General features: G+C 40.1%; 1 protein-coding gene across 1 annotated transcript; it reads left to right on the forward strand.

The window, feature by feature from the left end:
* Positions 1-234: 234 nt before the first annotated feature.
* On the forward strand, positions 235-15,998 carry LOC124145646 (putative ferric-chelate reductase 1 homolog). The gene is made up of 14 exons (XM_046515495.2): positions 235-344; positions 3,715-3,864; positions 5,454-5,605; positions 6,311-6,402; positions 6,596-6,692; positions 7,286-7,492; positions 9,244-9,339; positions 10,439-10,622; positions 11,247-11,363; positions 12,622-12,737; positions 13,647-13,736; positions 14,386-14,542; positions 14,780-14,929; positions 15,356-15,998. Exons 1-14 carry the CDS (start codon positions 278-280, stop codon positions 15,502-15,504), a joined length of 1,824 nt encoding a protein of 607 aa, XP_046371451.2. The 5' UTR covers positions 235-277; the 3' UTR covers positions 15,505-15,998.
* The last annotated feature ends 7,523 nt before the right edge of the window (positions 15,999-23,521 follow it).

The raw sequence follows: 23,521 nt of genomic DNA on the forward strand, positions 1-23,521 counted from the left end.
TCTCAAGCAGCTGTCTCCAATATGAAACATTCTCCTTCTTAATCCGTTCAATGCATCTAACATGGCAGGAATACCTTTCAATACCAATACACAAACCAGGCAAGTAACACAATACAGCAGATTCATATTATGATCAGAAATACAAAGTCTATGCCATGCTCTATAAACCACGGGATAAACCAAACGCTCCAACAAACCGTAGTTCACAATACTTTTCCCTTTCAAAGGAGCGAGGGCAGACTGACACAGAGGGCGGAGGTGTCGCTGAACAGTCAAGATGGCGATAGCAAAGTTCACTAACCTTTTGACATTCGTTTGCTTTATATACTGGACAGCTCCTCCGGGTATGTGTGCCTTGCTTATATTATTATTACATTGCGCCTTGGCTTCCGTTTAAATATCCCTAAGATACATCGGTCGGCCAGTTTGTTTTTACGTCCCCATACTAGCATTGTAGTAGTAGTAGTAGTAGTACTCCAGGCATGTGTGCCTTGCTTATATTATTTTTAACAATGATGAGCCTTATTCGCCGTGATCTGTTTGCTTCCTGTGTATGTAGTCGTTCTTCGCTCGTAGGCTTCCATTTAAATATCCCTAAGATACGTCGTCGTCGTCGTCGTATTAGTAGTAGTAGTAGTTTGTTTTCACGACCGCCTATTATTTACAGATTACAATAAATAATTCCTTTTGAATAAATCCAATTAAATAATTTATATCATTTAATTTTCTGTCCCTCTTGACACTAATGTTATTGATTCAGGAAAAACATATGCGGACCTCGATTTCAAAATGTCAGGCTTGCAATCCTAGTACCAAGTTGTCCGACTCCCCATTGTTATCGGTGCCTTTCGTGTGGTACCTCACAATCTGTTGTCTGTCATTGGAAGAGCACCCGGGTTTGCTTCCAGGAATACAGCCCTTACGACAATCTGGGTAAAGCAGAAGGCTGCAGTGTTTGGGAGTCGAATGAGAAATTTGAGTAACGAATAACGAAAACCGGCATGTGTTTTCGAAACCAAGATAGCGTCCCCTTTGAAAACGCCATTTTTGTGTATGAAACCTTATTGGATAGACTTTACGTCTATAATATAGTTACAATTATATATGTATGACGATGGACACAACTAAGGAAAAGTGTATATACCTAATGAATTCCCATTATACACCTTTACGTTTTAATCGCTAAATTAGTGTAGATGAAACAAATATCTAGTCTCCATACAATCTCATGAAATGGTGGGTCCCTAAAGCACAACACATGTCAAGGACACAGTGCATTGATGGCGAATTATACCCTACGCTCTAATACCTTTCCTCATAGATGCTTCATATACGTTTGTTCGCACTTCCCATGCCCTAGGTGTAATTAACTGTCACAATGTTCTCTCATGCTGTATGAGCACGTCTATAGCCAGTGAACGATACACATGTACTGTCATATAACGATGACATTGCAATACCATAAAAGTAAGTTTTGAATAAACGAATTGTTGGTGTAGTTTGAGATGAATGTTAATATTGTATTACATTGCCAGTTGTCAGCGGAATGTATTGTCACCGGGTCGTAAAACCAGTGACCGTTACGCTGGCCTGTCCCTCCATTGCCCGGCGTCGTCACCGTTCGGCAGAGTCCGGCGATCGTCACATTCCGGTTCATTGTTAGAGAATTGGTGACCTGTAAATTGTATTCTCCAACTGTTTAAACGCAAACTTTTATCATATCTTGCTTTGATATATGTAATGAATGAAAAATGATTCTGTAGTTTTGATTGTCGTGCTGTAGCGGCATTATCTAATACTTTTTATTTTATCCACCTCACTAATTGTCCATATCTGGCTGTAAATATTTAGTGGTACCGTTGAAAGCGCTTTGTTTTGATATGTAAATCTCCCATATTGGGTAGTTAGTTTGCTATTTGAGATTTCCCTACGTTAAAAAACACACGTTGTTAAGCTCACCAGTCTATAGCATTCCTCCGGCTGACCAAGAGAGTTTGTTCTCTCCGAGGTTTGCGTGTTTCGTATAAAACCCGAAATAATGTGCCACTCCGCATGTCTTGAGCCCCCTCGACAGAATACAAGACAAAGCAACAGATACTTCACTAGAAGTACTACAAGTTGTTGGTTGGTTTGCTGTTTTACGCCGCACTCAGCAATATTCCAGCTATATGGCGGCGGTCTGTAAATAATCGAGTCTGGACCAGACAATCAAGTGATTGACATCACGAGCATCGATCCACGCAATTAGTATACGATGACATGCATCAATTCAGAGAGCCTGACCACCCGATCCCGTTAGTCGCCCCCTACGTCAAGCATAGTCGCCTTTTACGGCAAGCATGGGTTGCTGAAGACCAATTCTATCCCGGATCTTCACGGGTATACTACAAGTAGAATCAGGAGAACTTCCAGTGAAACTAAGAAGAGAGAAGGCACTTTTATCATATCCTTTGGTGAAAAAGTTATGTCAAGACAAAAACTCCCGAGATGAAGCCCTAGCTCGGAAATATCCCTCACAAAAGCCACGTGAACTCATCCGAAGTCACAAATGTGATACATTCGGCCACAAGAAAGCCACTACAAAGGGTTTCACCCACCCTGTACTTTACAAAATCCCAAAGTCCACATCAGATGTCACTAAATAAGAAAACCCAACCTCACTACGATCATTAGCTATCACTAAAATTCAAACCACCTGGGACAGCTTGGTTCAACTGATGGATCCATGAATCCTATCAACAAAATTGCTGGTTTCGGGATCCATATCCATAGCTCCAAACCCCAAGCACGTTCGGTTCGCTTGCCTGATGGTCAGCCATGCACTCACAGTCAATGATACGATATACGAACTTGCAAAAATATCAGACCAAGGGCAACAGGTGGTGCTGTGCTGGATCCCGTCTCACGTATATATGAACAAGCAGATACACTGGCGAAGCTAGCTCTAGACAAAGCGGAGATACAGCCTATTTCCTTCAGTGAACATGAGATAAAAAAACAACTTAAAGCCTCCATAGCTCAAAGACGCAAGTATGATCGGCTGATGGTTATACAAAATTCAATCAAAGATCCACTAAAAGTTGAAGATGCCATCTCACGCCTCAGACTCGGTCACAAAAAGCACTATGACAAGGTATGCCCATCTTGCAATCAACCTAATCCATTGTTCACTTGTTACTGGAATATATTAGTAATTCAAAGTCTGTATATTAAACAGCTACAGTAGTGTGGGCAAATACACTGACACTCATTTAATAAATGACCGCAAGTTCGTCTTACAGGTGTACCGTCGTCGAAAAGCGGTTTAGTTATAAGACAATAAAATGACAGAACATATTCATAGGAACATCAAAACAGGCCAGAAATTTGACAATTATGTGTATCAAGTGTGAAGTATCTTTAACCAAAGGGGCCTCTTCGAGTGATGAACATTGTAGCTGGGTCGCTTCTTCGACATTGATCTTGAGCAGAGGCCTTGAACTTTGACCAATGGCGATATACAATATCACCAGTCTCGGACTGACAATATCAGTTTGTCAAAGATAGTGCATTTATTTCACTGACAGACTTGATTGTTTAACGCCAGTTATAATAAAGAATGTTAAATATAAGGGTTAACCCACTATTGTACGCCATCATTACACGATGTGTTTGTGCAAGCAGAAAACACTGTTACAGTGATGATCTGAATTAATAGTGCGTCCGTTATTTCAGTTGCTGGCTTCGCTAATGGACCCCACCCTAGCACCTGCCTCACGATGTTCCCTAAGCATGGTCAAGACTTGACATGGCAAGCTTCAGGAACGTGTCCCTTCAAGATCAAACTGTCCAGCGATACTTATAGACCTTTGCAAAACATCACTGGTACGTATTATTTATTTGTTTCTTTGTTTGTTGTTTAACACCGCACTCAACAATATTCCAACTACATGACGGTAAATAATCGATTCTGTGACTGACATCATGAGCATCGATCTACGTAATTGGGATACGGTGACATGCATCACCCGACGCCGTTAGTCGCCTCTTAAGACAAGCACAGTCACCTCTCATGGGTTTGCTGAAGGCTACTTTGCAGGAATATTGCTGTGTGTGGTATGAAAACAATAAGAGTAATAATAACAAAATAATATATAAAATTAATACCACATTTGGCCACACAACTAATGCTTTCTTCTGTTTTTTATGGTAGGCATTCATAGGATTTGACTAAATATGACGCGAAGGTTTTGACAGACATCGTCATTATATTGTTATCTAATATGACACGCTGCTTATCAGCATAATTAATAAATAAGCGACAAACCCTTTCCATATTCATGAGAAATATCTGCCAAAAGCAGAGTCGATTGTACGATTCCGACTTTATTATTGACATGTGTTTATGAATGACTATCAAAATGATACCTGGTGCTCGCGAAAAGGTGAGCGTATTCTCCCCATCGGTGGCACCGTCACAAAAACATGCAAAGGCAAGGCAAGTCAACTGACATGCGATGCTATCACATACTATGAGTTTCCCTTACTCACGGGCTCTTATGTTAATGGGTGGGGCTTGGTGACATGGTTCACGGTGTGACGTCGTACCCCGACGTCGTTTTCATTGCTCGTGATGCTGATCACAGAATTGTGTGGCCCAGGCTGTATTTTAAAGGCCATCGTCGAGTGGTATGAATATTGCTGGTTGTGAAACTTTTATTGAATTGTGTGAGTGGCAAGTGATACCGATGGAGCAGGGCACGCTTACCCTTTTCGCGACTAACTGGTGTCATCTGAGATGTGACCGCCTTCGTGGTCTAGTGGTTGAGCGTCCGCCCGGAGAGCGGAAAGTACGGTGTTCGATCCCTGGTTGCGTCATACCGAAAGACGTTAAAAGATGGTACTTGTTGTTACCCTGTCCGGCGCTCGGCATTAAGAGGCTAAAACAAGGACTGGTCTGCTCGGAGTCAGTATACTGTGTCTGAGTGGGGTATTCATGTTAAACTGCGGCATGGTATCTCAGTGAGCTAGCACTATAAATCGGCATCAGTCCGGACTAGTACAAGCAGCCACACAAACACACACACGTACACGTACGTCGCTATTTAAGTGCAATAATCTTGGACGCGACCTCACTTCATCACTGATGTCTTACAATTTTCATCACTATTTTGCCTTTTCCGCCCAATGGAATCTGTTTTGGCAGATAATGAAGATTGATCATTATCAGGTGTTGACGTTTTTAATCTCATCGTTTTTCAGGTAAATAGAGAACGACGAATTTTATATTTGAAAATGTTTTTTTCAGTTCGTAATACAGACGACATTGCGAAAATTCGTAATTCATGGAATGTTCTGTCATAAAATAAGATATATTTGCATTTTGAATATTTGTATAGATAAACATAATGTTGGGCGACAATAAGCAAGAGAATATTTTGTGAGATGTTACATTCAATTGTTTGTTATGCCAGTTACACTTGAGTCCGATGACAGTCAAGTGTTTCGTGGAATCCAGATCAGTGCTCACAGAAAGTCCCTTAACAAGGAGGAATTCCAGGGAACGTTCTTGTCCTATACACCAGAAGCCAAACTCCAGTCTTTCAACTGTATGGGTGCACGCCACGTGAGTACTACTCCACACCAGGTGTTGTGCATTCCAATTCTTTACCACACCCGTCAAGATCCGGGTTAGAATAGGTCTACAGCAACCCATACTTGCCGCGACTAACGAGATCGGGTGGTCAGGCTCGCTGACTGGATTGATGCATGTCATCGTATCCAATTTGCGTTGATCGAGGCTCATGATGTCAATCACTGGATGGTCTGGTCCAGACTCGAGTATTTGCAGACGTCCGACATACAGCTGGGATACTGCTGAGTGCGGCGTTAAATAAAAAACAAACAAAACAAGTCTTTAACATACATATATGTGACTGATGTGTGAACTACATGTATTTGCGAATGACGCGCATTCACCACAGCTTGTAAGGGGAATGTATTAATTTCAAACGGGTATGACTACTTTCTGACATATTTCTCTGGTTCGTTTATGTGCAACAAACGAACACTTACTTTTTTTATGCAAAGTTATCTTTATGCACGAAACATATATTATATCATATCAGTTGAATGTTAAATGTGAATAATACAGGAAACAAATGACCAAATAGATGTGTGTTAATTATCAAAATAATTATCACAGCAAATTATTAATTTATAGTGGAAAATATAGTTCTTATGTTCGTATGTATATCCTACTGTATTTCCCTATAAACGTTGAGTAGGCCAAGTGTGACGCACTCAATTTATGACCTCTATATGTTTTTAGAGCCAGATAGCCCACAAGAACAACGACACCGTGACTAAAGTTGTGTTAGTGTGGCAGGCACCGGGTGTCAACGTCGGGGACATTGTCTTCAAGTGAGTATTGTTTTTGCTAACGTATTTGGGTCCATTTCAAAGAGTATTGTGTCCTGCCCATGTCACTGTATGTTCCCATGATTCAATAGTCAAATAAATTGTTGCTAACTATTAAATAGGAGTTCGCAAGTTCAATATACCATGACTAATTTTAATGAGCAGTAATTAATAAATGACGTATATTGTTTTGTAGAGCAACGTTCGTTCAAAACTTCACCACGTTTTGGGCTTGGGAGACCAAAGATCTGCGAACCCTGGACGAATCTTCAGTGGTGCTACCCTCTCGGATGGTAAAATACTACCAATAATAAGTATTATAGCTAAAATGGATAGAATTATCATGAAACCGCCCGCATGTTATCAGAGATGAGCGGGCCACTGTAACTTGATAATGCCCTCATATTGCTTGACGACGGGCCGTTATCACGCCCGTTGTTAGGTGATGTCATAGGGATAGAGAAAGGTGACGTCACGCTCAATAGTGACGTCATCTGGTTTGTTCTATGACGTTTCCATTTTTGTAAAAGTGGGCCAGTGAAATTCGTGTTTCTCCTTCATGGGGCAATTAATGGAAGACCTCGGGCTTCTGCAAATGATAATGCCCTGTAAAATAGCGTTACCCTTATATTATAACAAGTTTTGTCACGTTTATTTGGACTTCAAAATCCACATAATTTAAAATCGAGGATAACAGATTAAAGATACTAATTATTTCATCTTCATCATTTCCTTTCCAACGTACCATTTGGATGTAATTATTTCGATATACACGTACATAATAGAATCAGTTCTATCACCCACTCAATGTTATGGTTTCCTTTAGGTTGAAGACTTTTCACCAGTTAAGAATTCGAATCATCAACATATGGTTTCGCAATTTCAGCTGGAAGATCCAAAGCAAGAAATGGATGACATCGACTTTTCACGGTGTGGGTCAGACAAGGGATGTTTCTTCTACCCCAGACTTTGTAGTGGCACCGACTGTAATGCCGCTGTAACTTATCAAAGGAATGGTGACTCATACACATTCGAGATGATGGCGAAATCTTCTGGTTACGTCAGCCTTGGATTTTCGAGTGACACCATTATGGTATGAATAAATGATGACTGATTAATAGAACGTACATGTGGTGAAAGTGATGACACTATTATGTTTATACCTAACGTACATATACTACGAAGACTCCCATTTGTAACTACTTTGATAGTCATTTCAAAGGGTGTCGCGGAAAAAAGAGTGTTACCACCGATATTAACGTGTACTTGTTTTAGTAACATCATAGCGTATCTTATGAAGGAGGGGGGGGGGGGGGGGGGGTCCTAAAGCTGATTGGATCTTTTGTCCAAGAAGGTTCATGTGAGCGTAATGCAAACGGAAAGCACGACCAGTTGTATCTCTCTGTCGTGTTGTCTCGTGTTTTAACATGCTACTTCTAAAACTGTCAGTTCTCAAAAAACTTCTCCAAAACAAAGACTGTAATAACCCTAGCATCTTTCCACCCAAAAACATATTCCTACTTGGGGCCAATACTGAAAACTGTATACACTTAGCTTTAGCTACCCCTTACTGGAGAGATGTTTTGGCTGTTTGGGGAACACTGTATAGAAGATACAAAACCAACTCCACAAACATTGAAGAAGTACTATCAGAACCTCTTTGGTGTAACCATCAGTTTTAAAAAACCGATTTCCTTATGAGAAATTGTTTTTTAAAGGGAATTTACACTATTAAAGATCTCTGTAATGAAGATGGTATAATGCTGTTAATGAACTTAAAATTAAAGACCAAATTAAAAGCACAATTATTGACTATTACCAAGACCTATTAAACATAATAAAATCCTGGAAAGATACTATTAGTAATAATCACACTATCTTATATAATCAACATTTAAATACAACTTTGATGGACTAACTTGTAGGCCTAAAGGCTCCAGATAATGTTTTATGATAAGACTATAACTACAGCAAATCTCCCAACAGTCTGTGAAAAATGGGATACCATTCTCGACTTAGATATCATGGAAAGATGTTTTTATCAGATACAGAAAATGTACAAAAGATGTAAAATTACTTGATTTTCAATATACATTTATTTATCGCATCATCTATACAAAGAAAAAAACATTAAAATGAAAATTGTCGATGATGCTCTGTGCTCATTTTGTGAAACTGATACTGAATCCTTACTTCATGTATATTGGAATTGTAAGCATGTTAAAGAGTTTTGGACTAAAGTTGAATGTTTTCTGAATGCAAATTGTTCAAAACAATTTACATTTTCAAAATGCTCTGTTATACTTGGGTACAGCTCTGTTAAATCACATCATACTGGCATGCAAATAATATATACATGTATCAAGTATTAAGAAAATAATAATGTCACTTGAAATATTTCTGAAGACTTTAATTGATACATTTCGGACCGAGAAATCAATTGCACACAAAAACAATACAAGACAGTTTGACAGAAAATGGAAAGATTTGGCCAATGAATTGTCTCTATTTTTTTAAACATGAACAATTTCCACTAATGTGCTGTAAGGATTTAGCTTCACACTTAGTTAATAAACATGACAAATGTAGCCTGCCCGTTTCACCATTTGTAAACATTGTTGGACACCTGTAGCCAACTTAGATTTGTTGTCTGCTGTGTAGGCATGTAGCCTACACCTAATAAGTATACCACATGACGTGCTACTCAATGTATAACTCTGTAATATCATATACTGAATTGAATAAAAAGAAATTTAAAAAAACAAAAACAAAAAAAACATGCTACTTCTAGGAAATGTACACCATGCTTCAGCTATGATATCCATGTGTCTTTGTCATGGTTAGGGGGATGATGTCACGGTAACGTGCACCGCTCGAGACAACAGTGTGACAGTTCAGAACGGCTATAACCCAGCCTACTACAATGAGAGACTTATGTCGGTAAGTGCAAAGAGTGAAAGATGCCCTGCCACAGTGACCATATATTACTGAAGGATCGAAACATAGTGTTTATTGAACTCCATGTCACTTCATTTGTGTCACCTACATCATGGACAATTAGTTTGAAATTAACGTGTCCTTCGTAACAAGGAATACAATGGATAACCTGATGATGGGGCAAGAGGTAGCCCTGACACATTGCGTATGTCAAGATAGAGAAGTTGTTATCCACACTATTCTTTGTCATATCTCAGCCCTGAAACATTGTGTATTTATACTAAAGAAGTTGTTATCCACACTATTCTTTGTCATATCTCAGCCCTGAAACATTGTGTATTTATACTAAAGAAGTTGTTATCCACACTATTCTTTGTCATATCTCAGCCCTGAAACATTGTGTATTTATACTAAAGAAGTTGTTATCCACACTATTCTTTGTCATATCTCAGCCCTGAAACATTGTGTATTTATACTAAAGAAGTTGTTATCCACACTATTCTTTGTCATATCTCAGCCCTGAAACATTGTGTATTTATACTAAAGAAGTTGTTATCCACACTATTCTTTGTCATATCTCAGCCCTGAAACATTGTGTATTTATACTAAAGAAGTTGTTATACATGCTATTCCTTGTTATGTAGTAGCCCTGATACGTTGTGTTCTTATAAAGAAGTTATTGTCAATACTATTCCTTATTTATATGGTAGCCCTGAAACAATGTGTATTTATAATAAAGAAGTTGTTATAAATGCGATTCCTTGTCATATAGTAGACCTGATACGTTGGGGTTTTTTTTATAAAGAAGTTGTTGTCAATACTATTCCTTGTCATATATTAGCCCTGATTCGTTGTGTTTTTTATAAAGAAGTTATTTACATTCTATTTCTCGTCATATGTATATAGAACTTCAAAATGCCATCTTAAGACACTTATGGGTGTCAGACGTACATTTTCTTCAGTTCAAACGCTCACTACGGGATAAGTCATTAAGCTATCATTGCCATAAATGGACGACAATGACATCAGATTATAGTACAGAACCTACTTAACGTATTTTTTCTATTAATTGGAATGTTCTATATGTCCTGTTATGTTCCAGTACGACCTGACTGACCTCAGCGTTAAGAAGACCACCACCACTGTGATGTGCAGATTTACAAGACCACGTGTTCTAAGTTTACAACGAACGAATCCCCTCACTGACCCTCCTCAAGTGAACACTCTCAACTTCGACATGGAGACACAGTCGTATATAACGTTGGCCTGGGGCCACCTTCCTGTGGGTGAGACTCAGATTAGTTATATATGAGCGAGTATTGTAGGAGTTGTTGTAGTAGTAGTAGTAGTAGTAGTAGTAGTAGTAGTAGTAGTTGGCCTGGGGCCACCTTCCTGTGGGTGAGACTCGGATTAGTTATATAAGCGAGTATTGTGGGAGTGTGATGTGGGAGTTGTTGTAGTAGTAGTAGTAGTGGTAGTAGTAGTAGTAGTAGTAGTAGTAGTAGTAGTAGTAGTAGTGAAATGGGGGTTTAACGTCGCGTCCAAGATTATTGCACTTATATAGCGACGTGCATGTACGTGTGTGTGTGTTTGTGTGGCAGCTTGTACTAGACCGGACTGATGCCGATTTATAGTGCTAGCTCACTGAGATACCATGCCGTAGTTTAACATGAATACCCCGATCAGACACAGTATACTGACTCCGACCAGTCCCTTAATGCCGAGCGCCAGACAGGGTAACAACAAGTACCATCTTTTAACGTCTTTTGGTATGACGCGGCCGGGGATCAGTAGTAGTAGTAGTAGTAGTAGAAATAGTAGTAGCAGTATAATTAGAAGTACTTGTAGTAGAAGTGTGGAGCAGAAGTCACTCATTCAGTCACTTTTTAAAACATGTATCACTGTTCCAGGGACTGACGTCGTGGGGAAACACAAGGAAAGTCCTACAATGTCCGACGCCATGGTCGACTTCCAATCCTATCGTATCTACAAGTTATCTTCCTTGGCTAAAGAGTACAAAGCTCATGGTAAGTATGGATGTGTCTCTTCGGTATGATGGCTTTCGTCATGATCTATCCAGGCTCATAGCCCGCAGTTGAAGAGAGGACAAAAACAAATATGCTTCCTCAGTTTCAATGAAAACGCAAAAACAATTGTTCTCGGGATATGTTCGATATCCGGAAACTATGTGTTGTGAAAAGAAATTAATTTGTTTGGCAATCACTGGATTGTCTGGTCCAGACTCGATTATTTACAGACCGCCGTCATATAGCTGGAATACTGCTGAGTGTGGCGTTAAACAACAAACCAACCAACCACACATGGCAAGTATGTATTCGTGTCCAACCTAATGATATATCTATTGAGGTCTTATAAGTTGCAGCCTTGCATTAATTTGCATGGTCAACGCCAATCAGTTTCGATTATCCGACGAAACAGATTCCAAATGCGAAATAGCGGTGAAACTTATATGAATGGCTCACTGAAAATCAGTTTCAAAACGTTTTCTGTTAATTAAACTGATCACACTTGAAATCAACAACCTTACGAGAGATATGTGAGGCTTCAGTGTTCAGGGAGCAGTGTTGATGTAGCCTGGTGGTTAAAGCGTTCGCTCGTCACTCCGAAGATAGGGGTTCGATTCCCCACATAGAAACAATATGTGAAACCCATTTCTGGTGTCCCCCGCTTTGATACTGCTGGAATATTGCTGAAAGCGTCTTAAAACCATAGTCACTCACTCACAGTGTCCAGATAGATAGAAGGTGCGATTCGCTGTGCAGAGTTGCTTCCCTTAGGCACGCCAGAAACCTATGATTGTGGGTTCGAATCTCGGTTCGCTCCAATTATGTTTCTAGGTTTGTCAGCACCATACCCGTGCACGTGGGTTTCACTGAAGTGGTAAACGTCTGAGACCTGCATCACTTCGGGCTTTCCTCCCACATTAAGCTGACACGCCGCGATATAACTGGATTACTGTTAAAAGCGGCGTTAAACCACACTCACTCACTCACACTCATCTGCAACAAATGTACTGTTAAAGGCAGTTTCTTCAGCCCTCATCATATTGTGAAGGGAAATTTGGGATAGTTTTGCTTTCAATAATCCTTTCTCAGTAGTTCACAAACATGCTTATCCTCAACCGAACAGAACTGGAGAGTTTTCATGGCATAACATACCAAATGTAAATGTAATAATGAAACATACTCGTATTGTACGTACGTCGCATAGGTATACATGGAAATTCCATCAACGTGACGCTATTTTCGCAAACGTGGGTTCCAGGTGCTTTGATGATCATCGCCTGGATGCTGTTGGCTGGTCTGGCTACTGTCATCGCCAGGCACTACAAGGACCTGTATGGAGAACATATGTTCTGTGGCACCAAAATATGGTTCCAGGTAAGACATGGTATGGGTTATATCGGAATGAAAGTTGTAATCCATGTTATTAATACATTTGGTTAGACATTCGATACCTATACTGAGAGACAAAACAATCCACTTCTCAGTTGATTTTATCATGTTGGTTGATTTCTAAAACATCAATTTCAAACATCTTAAGTTACCGATATTATATATAGAAAATGGACTGTACTGGCGCTTACTCAGCACTTCTACGTGGTTTTAATTTTTAATAAAATTTGATTTATATTTTCCTTTGAAATATCGCATTATACACAACTGCCTATGGGAACCTTTGAAAATCAATCAATTTGTTTGGCTCAAATTTACATTTCAAGTATAGTAGGTGTCATGTGGTTGCAAATTCATTTCTTATCTATCCCAGTCTTCATTGAACCGATTAATTTGTACACAAAATTCCCAGACACAGATCACTTTTTACAAACTGTTGCAGGAATGAGTGATGGTTAAATAGACATGATCAAATTTAACACCAGTTCGTTCAATTTTCAGTTACTCAAAAACAAACTCGGTATGCTTTCTTTTGCCCCTCAGTTTACATGCACAGCTGAGACATTAAGAGGACATCGGTTATAATTCTGGTAAGGCATTGGGTACATGGACATGTAAATATTGAAAATAACGCAGGTATGATATAGATATACTGGTAGTTCTTTACCTACCAGTTGGATATCAGTTCGAAAGGACGTGCCAGGAAAGACATTGGGTATATTCCATGTATGAAATTAGGAATAATACAGGTGTGATAATAATAAGTCCCACTCTGTTGCATTGATAATGTGAAACGCCTTATAAGCATGTCCTATCTGTTGCCACGTTTACTTCTGAACAACTTAATCGTGTTCTTGGTTAAATGTGTAAGATGATGTCCTTATCTGTTTCCAGCTTCATCGAGCAATTGCTGTCGGTATCCTTGCCTTGACTGTCGCCAGTTTCATCATCATCTTTGTCAAAGTAGACAAACTCTCTGAGGGCGTAAGCATAAGCCTTTTAACGTATATTTGCGTTGGAAAATATATTTGAAAACGCAACATTGCTACAACTCGTACCAGGTTAGAAGACAAATGATATTCGGTACAATCTTGTCCTACAAATCTCATACTGCATTCTAATTCACGAGGGAGTGACTGAGTTAATATTGTTTTACGTCGCTTTTAGCAATATTCCAGCAATGTCACCGCGGGGGACATCAGGAAATGGGCTTCACACATTGTAACATTGTACCCATGTGGGGATTTGAACCCGGGTCTTCGGCGTGACGAGCGAACGCCTTGACCACTATGCTACCCCACTGCCCCTCTAATTTACGAAGTCGTAGGTGTTATCTCTTAATATATGGCCTGTGCAAACGTAGAATATGAGACTCTTACGATTGTCTTTATTGCATAACTGAACGTAAGGCATACTTGACACAGTAGTGTAAGGCGGCGGATGTCGTCGAGCAACGTGGCGTCCCTTACCCGACCGACATCACTGATCATGACCTCGTATCCCAGAGTATATAATGAACCTTGGTTTGTCGGTACCATATTCGTGCTCGATCTTGTCTGTTGCCAGGTGTCACCTTCTACTGTGTTTTCGTTGGTAATCATGAAACATAAAGATTTTTTTTTCTTTGCCGTAGACGGGAAGAACACACGCCATCATTGGGATCACTGTGGGCGTGGCAGTCTGTCTGCAGGTCCTGGGTGGTTTGCTGAGACCCGGGATAGACTCGAGTATCCGCCCTTTCTTCACCTGGGGGCACCGTCTGCTGGGCCAGGGAGCACACATCCTGTCAGGTATTATTATAAGGGTGTTGGGGGGGAGGGGGGGGGGGGGGGGGGGGGGATGCGAACTTGGGGGAGGTTCAAAGGGAGCTTGGTAGTTGGGGTAGAGGGGTTGACATTTTGAATCAGTGTTGGCCGGGTTCTGAGGGCAGAGACCCTTTGAGCATGTGTAGCTTCCGAACTAATCAGCATCAATATGAGTACTTTCAGATGGGCTTGTCTCTTCTATGGCATTGGTTTTCGTTGCAGCCGTGAATTTCATCCTGGCGTTCAACATGAACTACATACCTGAGACATTGAGACAGTACGGAACCATTGTCGTGGCTGTATGGATCGCTGTGCAGATAGTCTGGGAGCTGGTCTTTGAGTTCTGGACTTGCAGGAAAAAAGACGTATCTGGTAAATAGATATCGAAAGCTATGTCCAACCTTTTCACCTAATCGAACATGTTGCAGATTCGCGTTTGAAACCAAGGCGATCTCACATGAACGACATTACGTTCGAAAACCTTTTATTTTCATTTTTATGTCCCCTAGCCATAATGTTTATGATGAATATTAATTTACTAAGATTTGAACTCTAGGCATTTACTTCGGCCAAAGATTGATCACATAGGCTTCACTGGACTTATTATTATCTATGGATTATGGAAACAGGTATATTCAAATGCAAATTCAGCCCAGCAAGATTCGTTGTCTTCAAACAAGGTATGGTTAAATGTTTGCATGCATCATAATGATAATACGTATTCATGGTCAGTTATCAACCCATGTTTATATTTGGTGATTGTAATACTCTTTTAAGACGCATGTTTTGTTTCTCTAGGGAGCGGAAACATTACTGACCCGAAAGGACTAAGTATTCAAGAAAAGACACGTCAACCGTCGAAGGTGAACGTCATGATGCTGGCCTTGTACGTCCTGACGCTTGTCGTCTTCGCCGTGGCCGCCCTCTGTGGAATATTCATATTATAACCTTCCCGTCTTAAAGAAGAGTAGTAGTTTTCATGCCTCACCCGGACATTAAATCCAAGGTTGCTAGTGTAGCCCAGTGGATAGAGCGATCACTTGTAACCCTGTAGATCCGTCGTTTGGCTTTACCATGGGTACAGTGAAGCCAGTTCTGGTGTTCCCCGGCGTATGTAAATACTCTGTAATATTGAATAACCCCTCAATCGCTCACTATTGCAGTCAAAGTGGACTAATACAATACGTTGTGAGAATTATTACAATTATAATTTCAATAGGCTACAATCGTACGTATTTATCAAATGACATCGACAATCATATTTGTAGCATTTCCTTCTGTACTATACTACAGCGTATTCTCAGGCAAGTATATCATATGATTACATACATTATCTTTTTTCTATTTTGATCAGTAATGATGAGTTTAATTTACATGTCCACATTGGTAAAACTAAACTGGTGCACGGAAAATAGGTTTAATAAATATTATACAAGCATGACATTTATCAGTTTTGTTTTGATTGCAAGACCTCGCAGTCTCTTGCCGCTTGTAGCAATGCCGAAGGATATTCAGTACTCGGAAACAAGGAACTGATGTCCTATCAGAGTGGGGTTCTTCACTATGTTGTCATGAAACAATGTCAGCTAACATCATAAACGTAGGACTGTATCTCCACCCCTGCCAAACACTTACGCATTGGTCTCATGTTGGGTTTAGAGTGAGCGAGGCTGAGCAAATGGCCCAGGGATTTGCCAACGATTCTACATTGGTCCCAATAAATATTACCCACAATAAGTAAAGGTTTTCATGCGAGTGTGTTTTGGGATGGTAAATATCCCGCACGGAAATAAACATTGTATTTGGCGAGTCTTTGTGATAGAGGATATCCAAATGTAATTCTTATTATTCTTTTGCCGAAAAACATATTCTCATCTCTCAAAAACTGTATCTAAATACGTTTTCCTGAAATGTACCAATATAGTTCGAACGGAATAATAACAGGTTTCCATAGCCACAAGAAATCCCTGATGTCCCCACAAGCAGTATCGATTTTATGATTCCGACTTTTTCATGATTATGTGTTTATAAATCACTATCAAACAGATGTTTTAAAAAAAGTCAGCGTATCCAGCCCTACAAGTGGCACCCGTCACAAACACATGCAAAGGCAAGTCAATTGTTCACGTGAAAAACATGAAGACATATGGTACAAGTCAAATAGGGAATTGCCTTGGACATAATTTTTATTATTGATTCGTCAAATGTGAAAATCCACACAATGTTGTAATAAGACATTGAATGCTGTATTCTTGATCAAACAACTTTTGAGCAAGATTCGTAGGACGCTTTTTGCATTCTTCGTAGAAGAAGCATGCTCGATTGTATCTCAAAAGTTGCAAAACGTAGACACCCAAAGCTGGAGCTGCTAGAATATTGCTCCACGATAAGGGAAAGTTGACTATTGGAAAGTTGAAGTCAACCACCAAGTCCATACATCAGGCTATCACAAATATACATTTCTATGAATCTGTACCAGTTGCAGGTCTGGTCTGGTCAATGTATACTCATAATATACCTATTTACCACTTTGTCCCATGAGTTAGGAATAACTTTGACCAACATTCAACAAACGCGTGTACGAAAAGCATCTTATTGAACACACATTTGTTTATTTTATTGTTCGACACAATAATGTATAATACTAGCTTCGCAGATATTTCGTGGTGTTTGAATCACCGTGGTATAAAGACATGTCTCAATCAGTAGAATCGCGGAAAGTGGCTGTTAATGGCGGCGATGAGCTGCCGGATTGTTTGGGTGAGCCCTGCTAGAGATGTTTCACGGACTATCAGTCATGAAAGCCATCATACTTGACAACATCAACTTCCTCTCCATGATAAACTAATGATGTCTCATGTGTCCCCTGCTACATTCGAACCCAGGATCGAAATTAGATATCATTTATTAAGTCAACACATACCCTTTTTCCAGCGATGTTAAAAAAAGTCTGCATTGCTACCGATTTGTCATTCGTGATCTTGGTAGTCAAACATAAGATACTCCAACTGTTAGAATACCTTCAGTTTTTTCTACCTTTCTCTATTGCTGTCTTTATGGCACGGGTCAAACTATACACAACAAGCAAGCCGATGATCTTCTGGACCAGGGAGACTTATCAGAGCCAGGCACAGGAGATGGTGAATGCTAATCAATCATCTAACCAAGACATTACGAATTGGAATCGACTAAAGATGAATGAAGTACAGCTCTATAAGACAATCGCAATTGTATACGTCCAACAGGTGTAATGTGTTTGTTTGTTTGTTTCTGTATAACGCCGCATTCAGCAATAGTCCATTAATATGAGGGCGGTCTGTAAATAATCGAGGATGGGCCAGACAATCCAGTGATTGACATCATAAGCATCAATCTACTCAACTGGAATACGATGACATGCATCAACCAAGCCAGCGAGCCTGACCACCCGATCCTGTTAGTCGCCTCTTACAAGGATGAGTTGCTGAAGGCCTATTCTAACCGGGATCTTCACGGGTAATTGTTTTAATAATAAGATACACTGAAATTCTGTATATGTTCAGAATAAGTGTGTGTAATTATAATAAGATGTATAATATATCTGTACACGCCAAATAAATAGCATATTGTTCAATGATGAGATCTCTTACAAGTCCATATTTCAATACATGTATGTGCATATTAATAACTCCACAAAAGCTGTACCAGCATCACAGATACCAATAATACATTTTTGAACGCGAGATACATTTACTTACTTTTAAGTTAAAACATGCATCTAAATAGTAACATAGTAGGTTTAAAAATATACACTTCCGACATTTTAAGTTTAATTTTTCGTAGAGAGAGAGAGAAGTTGTGACAGTAGTGACTGGTTTCTGATGGGTGCAAACAGGTGTCGAGTCGCTGTCTCAGAAGCCTCAAAATACCTAGCTATAAATTCATTTCAGTAAAGAGCATGAACCAATTCAGCGAGCCTGACCCCTCGATCCCTCAGTCGCCTCCTCACTGGCACGGGTTGCTGACGACCAATTATAACCCTCACCTTCTTCATGGGTGAAAAACCAATACAGTACCTCCAAAACCAATACTAAAGACAGTCATAGAAATGTACGCTCACAAAGTATTGTTCGTTTAAATATGATGGCAACAGATGTTCGAGAAACGAACCAGCATACCAAGCCCTGCGGTAATCCCATTCACGTCTATTGTTGGAGCTCACCGTTTGCCCTTGAAATGACCCAGGATGTTCACAGGGACAGAGGCGTAATTAGTGAACTTGGTATACAAAAAGCCACTCAACTGGAACTATCGACAAACTGAGCTGATGATAAACCTAACAAGCCTAACTGTGCCAGGATCACCCAGACCATCTTTGCTGTATTTTTTATTTTAATCTGAAAATAATTTATAAGAATAATAGGCCATTTATATTGCGGATATTTCCACACCACGCAGGGGAATGCTCAAAGCGCTATTATTACCCCGGTCACTAGATCGGTTTGCACTCAATAATCATTCTTAGCTCCCTGGGGGGTATACAACCCAAGCTGCTGTTAGGCGCTAGAAGGTTAACAACAACTTATCCTACAGTGTACCCATCCACTGCTGGCTGAACAGAGGCACATTTCGAACAGTCACTTGCCCAAGCCCCAACACACACGTGCATGCACGCCGCTATATATACACATGCACAAAAGTTAAGCGCCACCATATTCATAGTCTCTTGATTTCACGTGTGGGAATCAGAAATACGAAATATGATGATGTATGATTGAATTAGGCTTCCATAGTTTCATGATACCAAATTTGTCCAGATACCACAAGGAAAGCGTGCTTTACGTGTTGCTGCAGTTCCCCTACCCTATAAATAGTGAAATTCAAGTTTCAGACACGTGGTTGCATTTTGTTCCTGTGTGAGATTCCCCTTCCAATAGAGGTTGAAAATCAGCCATGGTGAGGAGAAAGTTAACGAACGCTGAAAGATGGCAAGTAATAGGCATGAAAAATGCTGGCATGTCATGCAGGGCCATTGCTAGACAAATGGGTCGTCATCACAGTGTTATCACTCGTTTGATTGTCAACATGGTCAAACCAATGATGTCAATGACAAGCATAGGTCTGGTAGGCCAACAAAGACCTCTAACAGAGAGGAGAAACGTCTTTTCAGGATAGTCAGACGAAATCCATTTGCCACTTCAACAGATTTAAGACTGCAGTGGATTACCCATCAGAGACTCTCGACGATGACCATAAGGCGTCGCCTCAGAGCGGCTGGTTATAACGCCAGAAGACCAGTAAAACGTCCTCAACTGAGAGGCATATGCGGAATGGTCTGATATGGCGTCCTGCCCGTAGTCGATGGAACTTGGCCAACTGGAGAAGGATCCATTGGTCTGACGAGTGTCGAATGCTGCTACGAACTGTTGATGGTCGATTATGTGTTTGGAGGCAACGTAACACTCGTTTTGCACCAAGGAACACCCAGAAGACCTTAGTATGTGGCGGGGTGTGTGTGTGTGTTGGGGGGGGGGGGGGGTCTGTCATGATATGGGGTTGTGTTTCCTTCGGCTGCAAACTTCCGCTGGTGACAATTCGTGGAAATCTGAATGGCAAACAATACCAACACACACAATACCAACACACACACACACACACACACACACACACACACACACACACACACACACACACACACACACACACACACACACACACACATACAACCACACACGTGCATGATCGTCTCTTTATACATGTAAGTGTAATTATCTTAAACGCGACTTTAAGCCCCATTTCACCTCACCTCCTCATGTTTGAGAACGTAATGTTCATTATGATAGGACATATTGTATATGGATTTTATATTAATTGATATCAATTTCTCATTGAGGCTGACTCGGTCTTATCAATTCTGAACTGACACAAATATCACGAACTATGTACGTGATAGTAATGTCATCATTTATCTGTACCAAAGTCGGCGGGGTAGAATAGATATTCAGCAACCCATGCTTGTCGTAAGAAGCGACTAACGGGATCGGGTGGTCAGGCTCTCTGACTTGGTTGATGCATGTCATCGATCCCAATTGCGTGGATCGATGCTCATGATATTAATCACTGGATTGTCTGGTGCAGACTCAATTATTTAAAGACCGCTGTCATATAGCTTGAATATTGCTGAGTGCGACGTAAAAGAACAATCCAACCAACCGGCTTGGGCTTTGCTTCCACATCAACTGACATGACATGATACCGACATAACCAGCGCAATGTACATGATGGACCGTAGTAACTGTCTTAGTATATTACTGACTGCCTCCGTGGTCTAGTGGTAGAGCGTCCGTCCGGGTAGCGGAAGGTCCGGCGTTCGATCCCCTGTCGCGTCATACCAAAAGACGTTAAAAGGTAGTACTTGTTGTTACCCTGTCTGGCACTCGACATTAAGAGGCTAAAACAAGGACTGGTCGGCTCGGAGTCAGTATACTGTGTCTATGTGGGGTATTCATGTTAACTCAGTGTGTTAGCACTATAAATCGCCATCAGTCCGGACTAGTACAAGCAGCCACACATTCATATGCACGTCGCTATGTAAGTGCAATAATGTTGGACGCGACGTTAAACACCTTTTCGTCTCACCTTAGTATACTACTAACCTATTCAACGTTGGGATTTTCCCCTTATCTTGGACTGATACGTTTTTGATATTATTGCTGAAACGACATGTTCAAAGGGGTGTAAACTCAAGTCACTCACTGAACGAAAGACAACCGTAAAAGGCGACCATGCTTGTCATAAGAGGCGACTAATTAAAACGGGATCGGGTGGTCAGGCTCTCTGACTTGGTTGATTTATGTCATCGGTCCCAATTGCGTGGATCCATGCTCATGATGTCACTGGGTTGTCTGGTCCAGACTCGATTATTTACAGACCGCTGTCATATAGCTTGAATATTGCTGAGTGCGACGTAAAACAACAATCCAACCAACCGGCTTGGGCTTTGCTTCCACATTAACTGACTCGATTATTTACAGACCGCCGTCATATAGTTGGAATATTGCTGAGTGCGGCGTTAAACAAAAAACAAATAAACAAAACAACAAAAGAAAATGTTCTTAACTCCCTCTGAAATGTATATTAAATTTGTTGAATATAATACCATTTTCAACAAATGTTCTCAAGAGTAATACATATCTACTTATTCATACCATGTTGGTGTCACTGGAAAACCCACGCCTGATGTAACCAGAACATTTCGCCATCATCTCGAATGTAAATGAGCCATTATCACTGTTTCTCAGTGATTAATTTATATTATTTATTCCTCCGTTTTGCCATTTACGCCCAATGGAGATTGTTTCCGAGGTTAATCGAGACTGGTTAAACTCTGGCGTTTAAAATATGTGACCAACTATGACATAAGGGGCCTTATCATTTCATTATATTTTCAAACTACAGCATCTTCGGAACACAAAAGTACAATTCACAAGCTTCAGTTCATATTGATTACACGACATCACACATTGCGATCTTCACTGAAATAAGTTCACGTCAAACGTCTTCATGACGTCATAGTACAATTGTATCCTAGCACCCATACGGTCCCTTTTATCCTGGTGGGTCACATATATTTGTTATGATAACTTACAGCGGCATTAAATCGGTGACACTACAAAGCCTGGCATCTCTTGTCTGACCCACATTGTGAAAAGTCAATTTCATCCATTTCGAGTTTTGGATCTTCTAGCTGAAACTGCTAAACCAGATATAGATTATTTGAAATGTCAACAGGTAAAATCGTCAGTGCATAGGTAAAATCACAGATATATTATCATGGAATTAATCTTTTTTTTGCATCTGTTATGTAAATTGAAATAATTAATGTCCAATGGCACCTAAACATTACAGACGCTAAATATAGAGTTACCTGTAATGATTAAGTATAATGACACAAAAGAGCAATAATCAAAATGAGGAAAAGTTGCAAGATGGATGTTGGCTAAAAGGAGTAAAAATATACAACCATACATATATTCAGGATCTTCGTAGGGGTTTATGATATTTATTTGTGTGACAATATTATTGCTTTCTGCAGTGATAAGCGAATTTAGAATACATAAATCGTATAAATAATAAATACACTGAACATGCCTTTCTAGCCTTTACAATCCCGGAATGTCCTATGGCAGTGGACTTCTATTCCTATCGTCAGCAATTTGTTTTGACATGAAATGCCCAACGGATACAATGTTTACACTTGAGAAATGTGGTGTCTTGACTACCCAGTGGTATACTATATTGTGTTGCCATGCCATGCAACAAATAATTAATGCATGACATAAATATATCAAGTTCTGTTTTAATGACTAGTACGCCTTTTTTTATTTCCAGATCATTTAGGTTGCACTGCATACTCTTATTTATGTGTTGGTTTTGAGACACAACGCTCGGGAGCCACGTAGAGAAAAAAATAAATCAGCGGACCGTTTCACTTTGGACTTTTCATGTTGCAGAGTTTCAAAGACATGAGATGATAAGCCAAAATGTTAATGTAGGGGGCAGAGGTTTGGACAACCATCCTAACGTGAGAGAATAAGCCAATTTCTGCCGGTATCTACCCTAAAGTACTGTCGGATATGCTAGAAAACTGCTTTTTGCCTGTTCAAAAAAGGATATATTTTTTCACAGACTGTTGTTATTGAAATATCGAGTAACTACCGATCGACCAACTGTGGTTTGAAGTATTTCAGTCACAAGGAGTCCTATCGACAAGTTTACTGGAGACAAATTCGAACGAAAACAGGAAGCTTACATTTATTCTAAGTCCAATGATGGCAGTCTAAAACGGATTGTAGAAATATGCGCACGTGACTCAGTTATAATGATAAAAATGTAGACTTCATAAAACATCTGATCCACACACACATTCGTTTTGTTAACATTGCTCCCATGATGCATGTTACATTACACTTGCATAGCCATAAC

This window comes from Haliotis rufescens, unplaced genomic scaffold, assembly GCF_023055435.1.
Source record: "Haliotis rufescens isolate VD_foot unplaced genomic scaffold, xgHalRufe1.0.p SCAF_12, whole genome shotgun sequence".
Lineage (NCBI taxonomy): Eukaryota > Metazoa > Mollusca > Gastropoda > Lepetellida > Haliotidae > Haliotis > Haliotis rufescens.

Coding starts and splice junctions, on each gene's coding strand:
- LOC124145646 (XM_046515495.2), top strand. CDS start 278: ATGGCGATAGCAAAGTTCACTAACCTTTTGACATTCGTTTGCTTTATA. Junction 6,693..7,285: donor TGGTGCTACCCTCTCGGATG/GTAAAATACTAC, acceptor TCGCAATTTCAG/CTGGAAGATCCAAAGCAAGA. Junction 14,930..15,355: donor CAGGAAAAAAGACGTATCTG/GTAAATAGATAT, acceptor TTGTTTCTCTAG/GGAGCGGAAACATTACTGAC.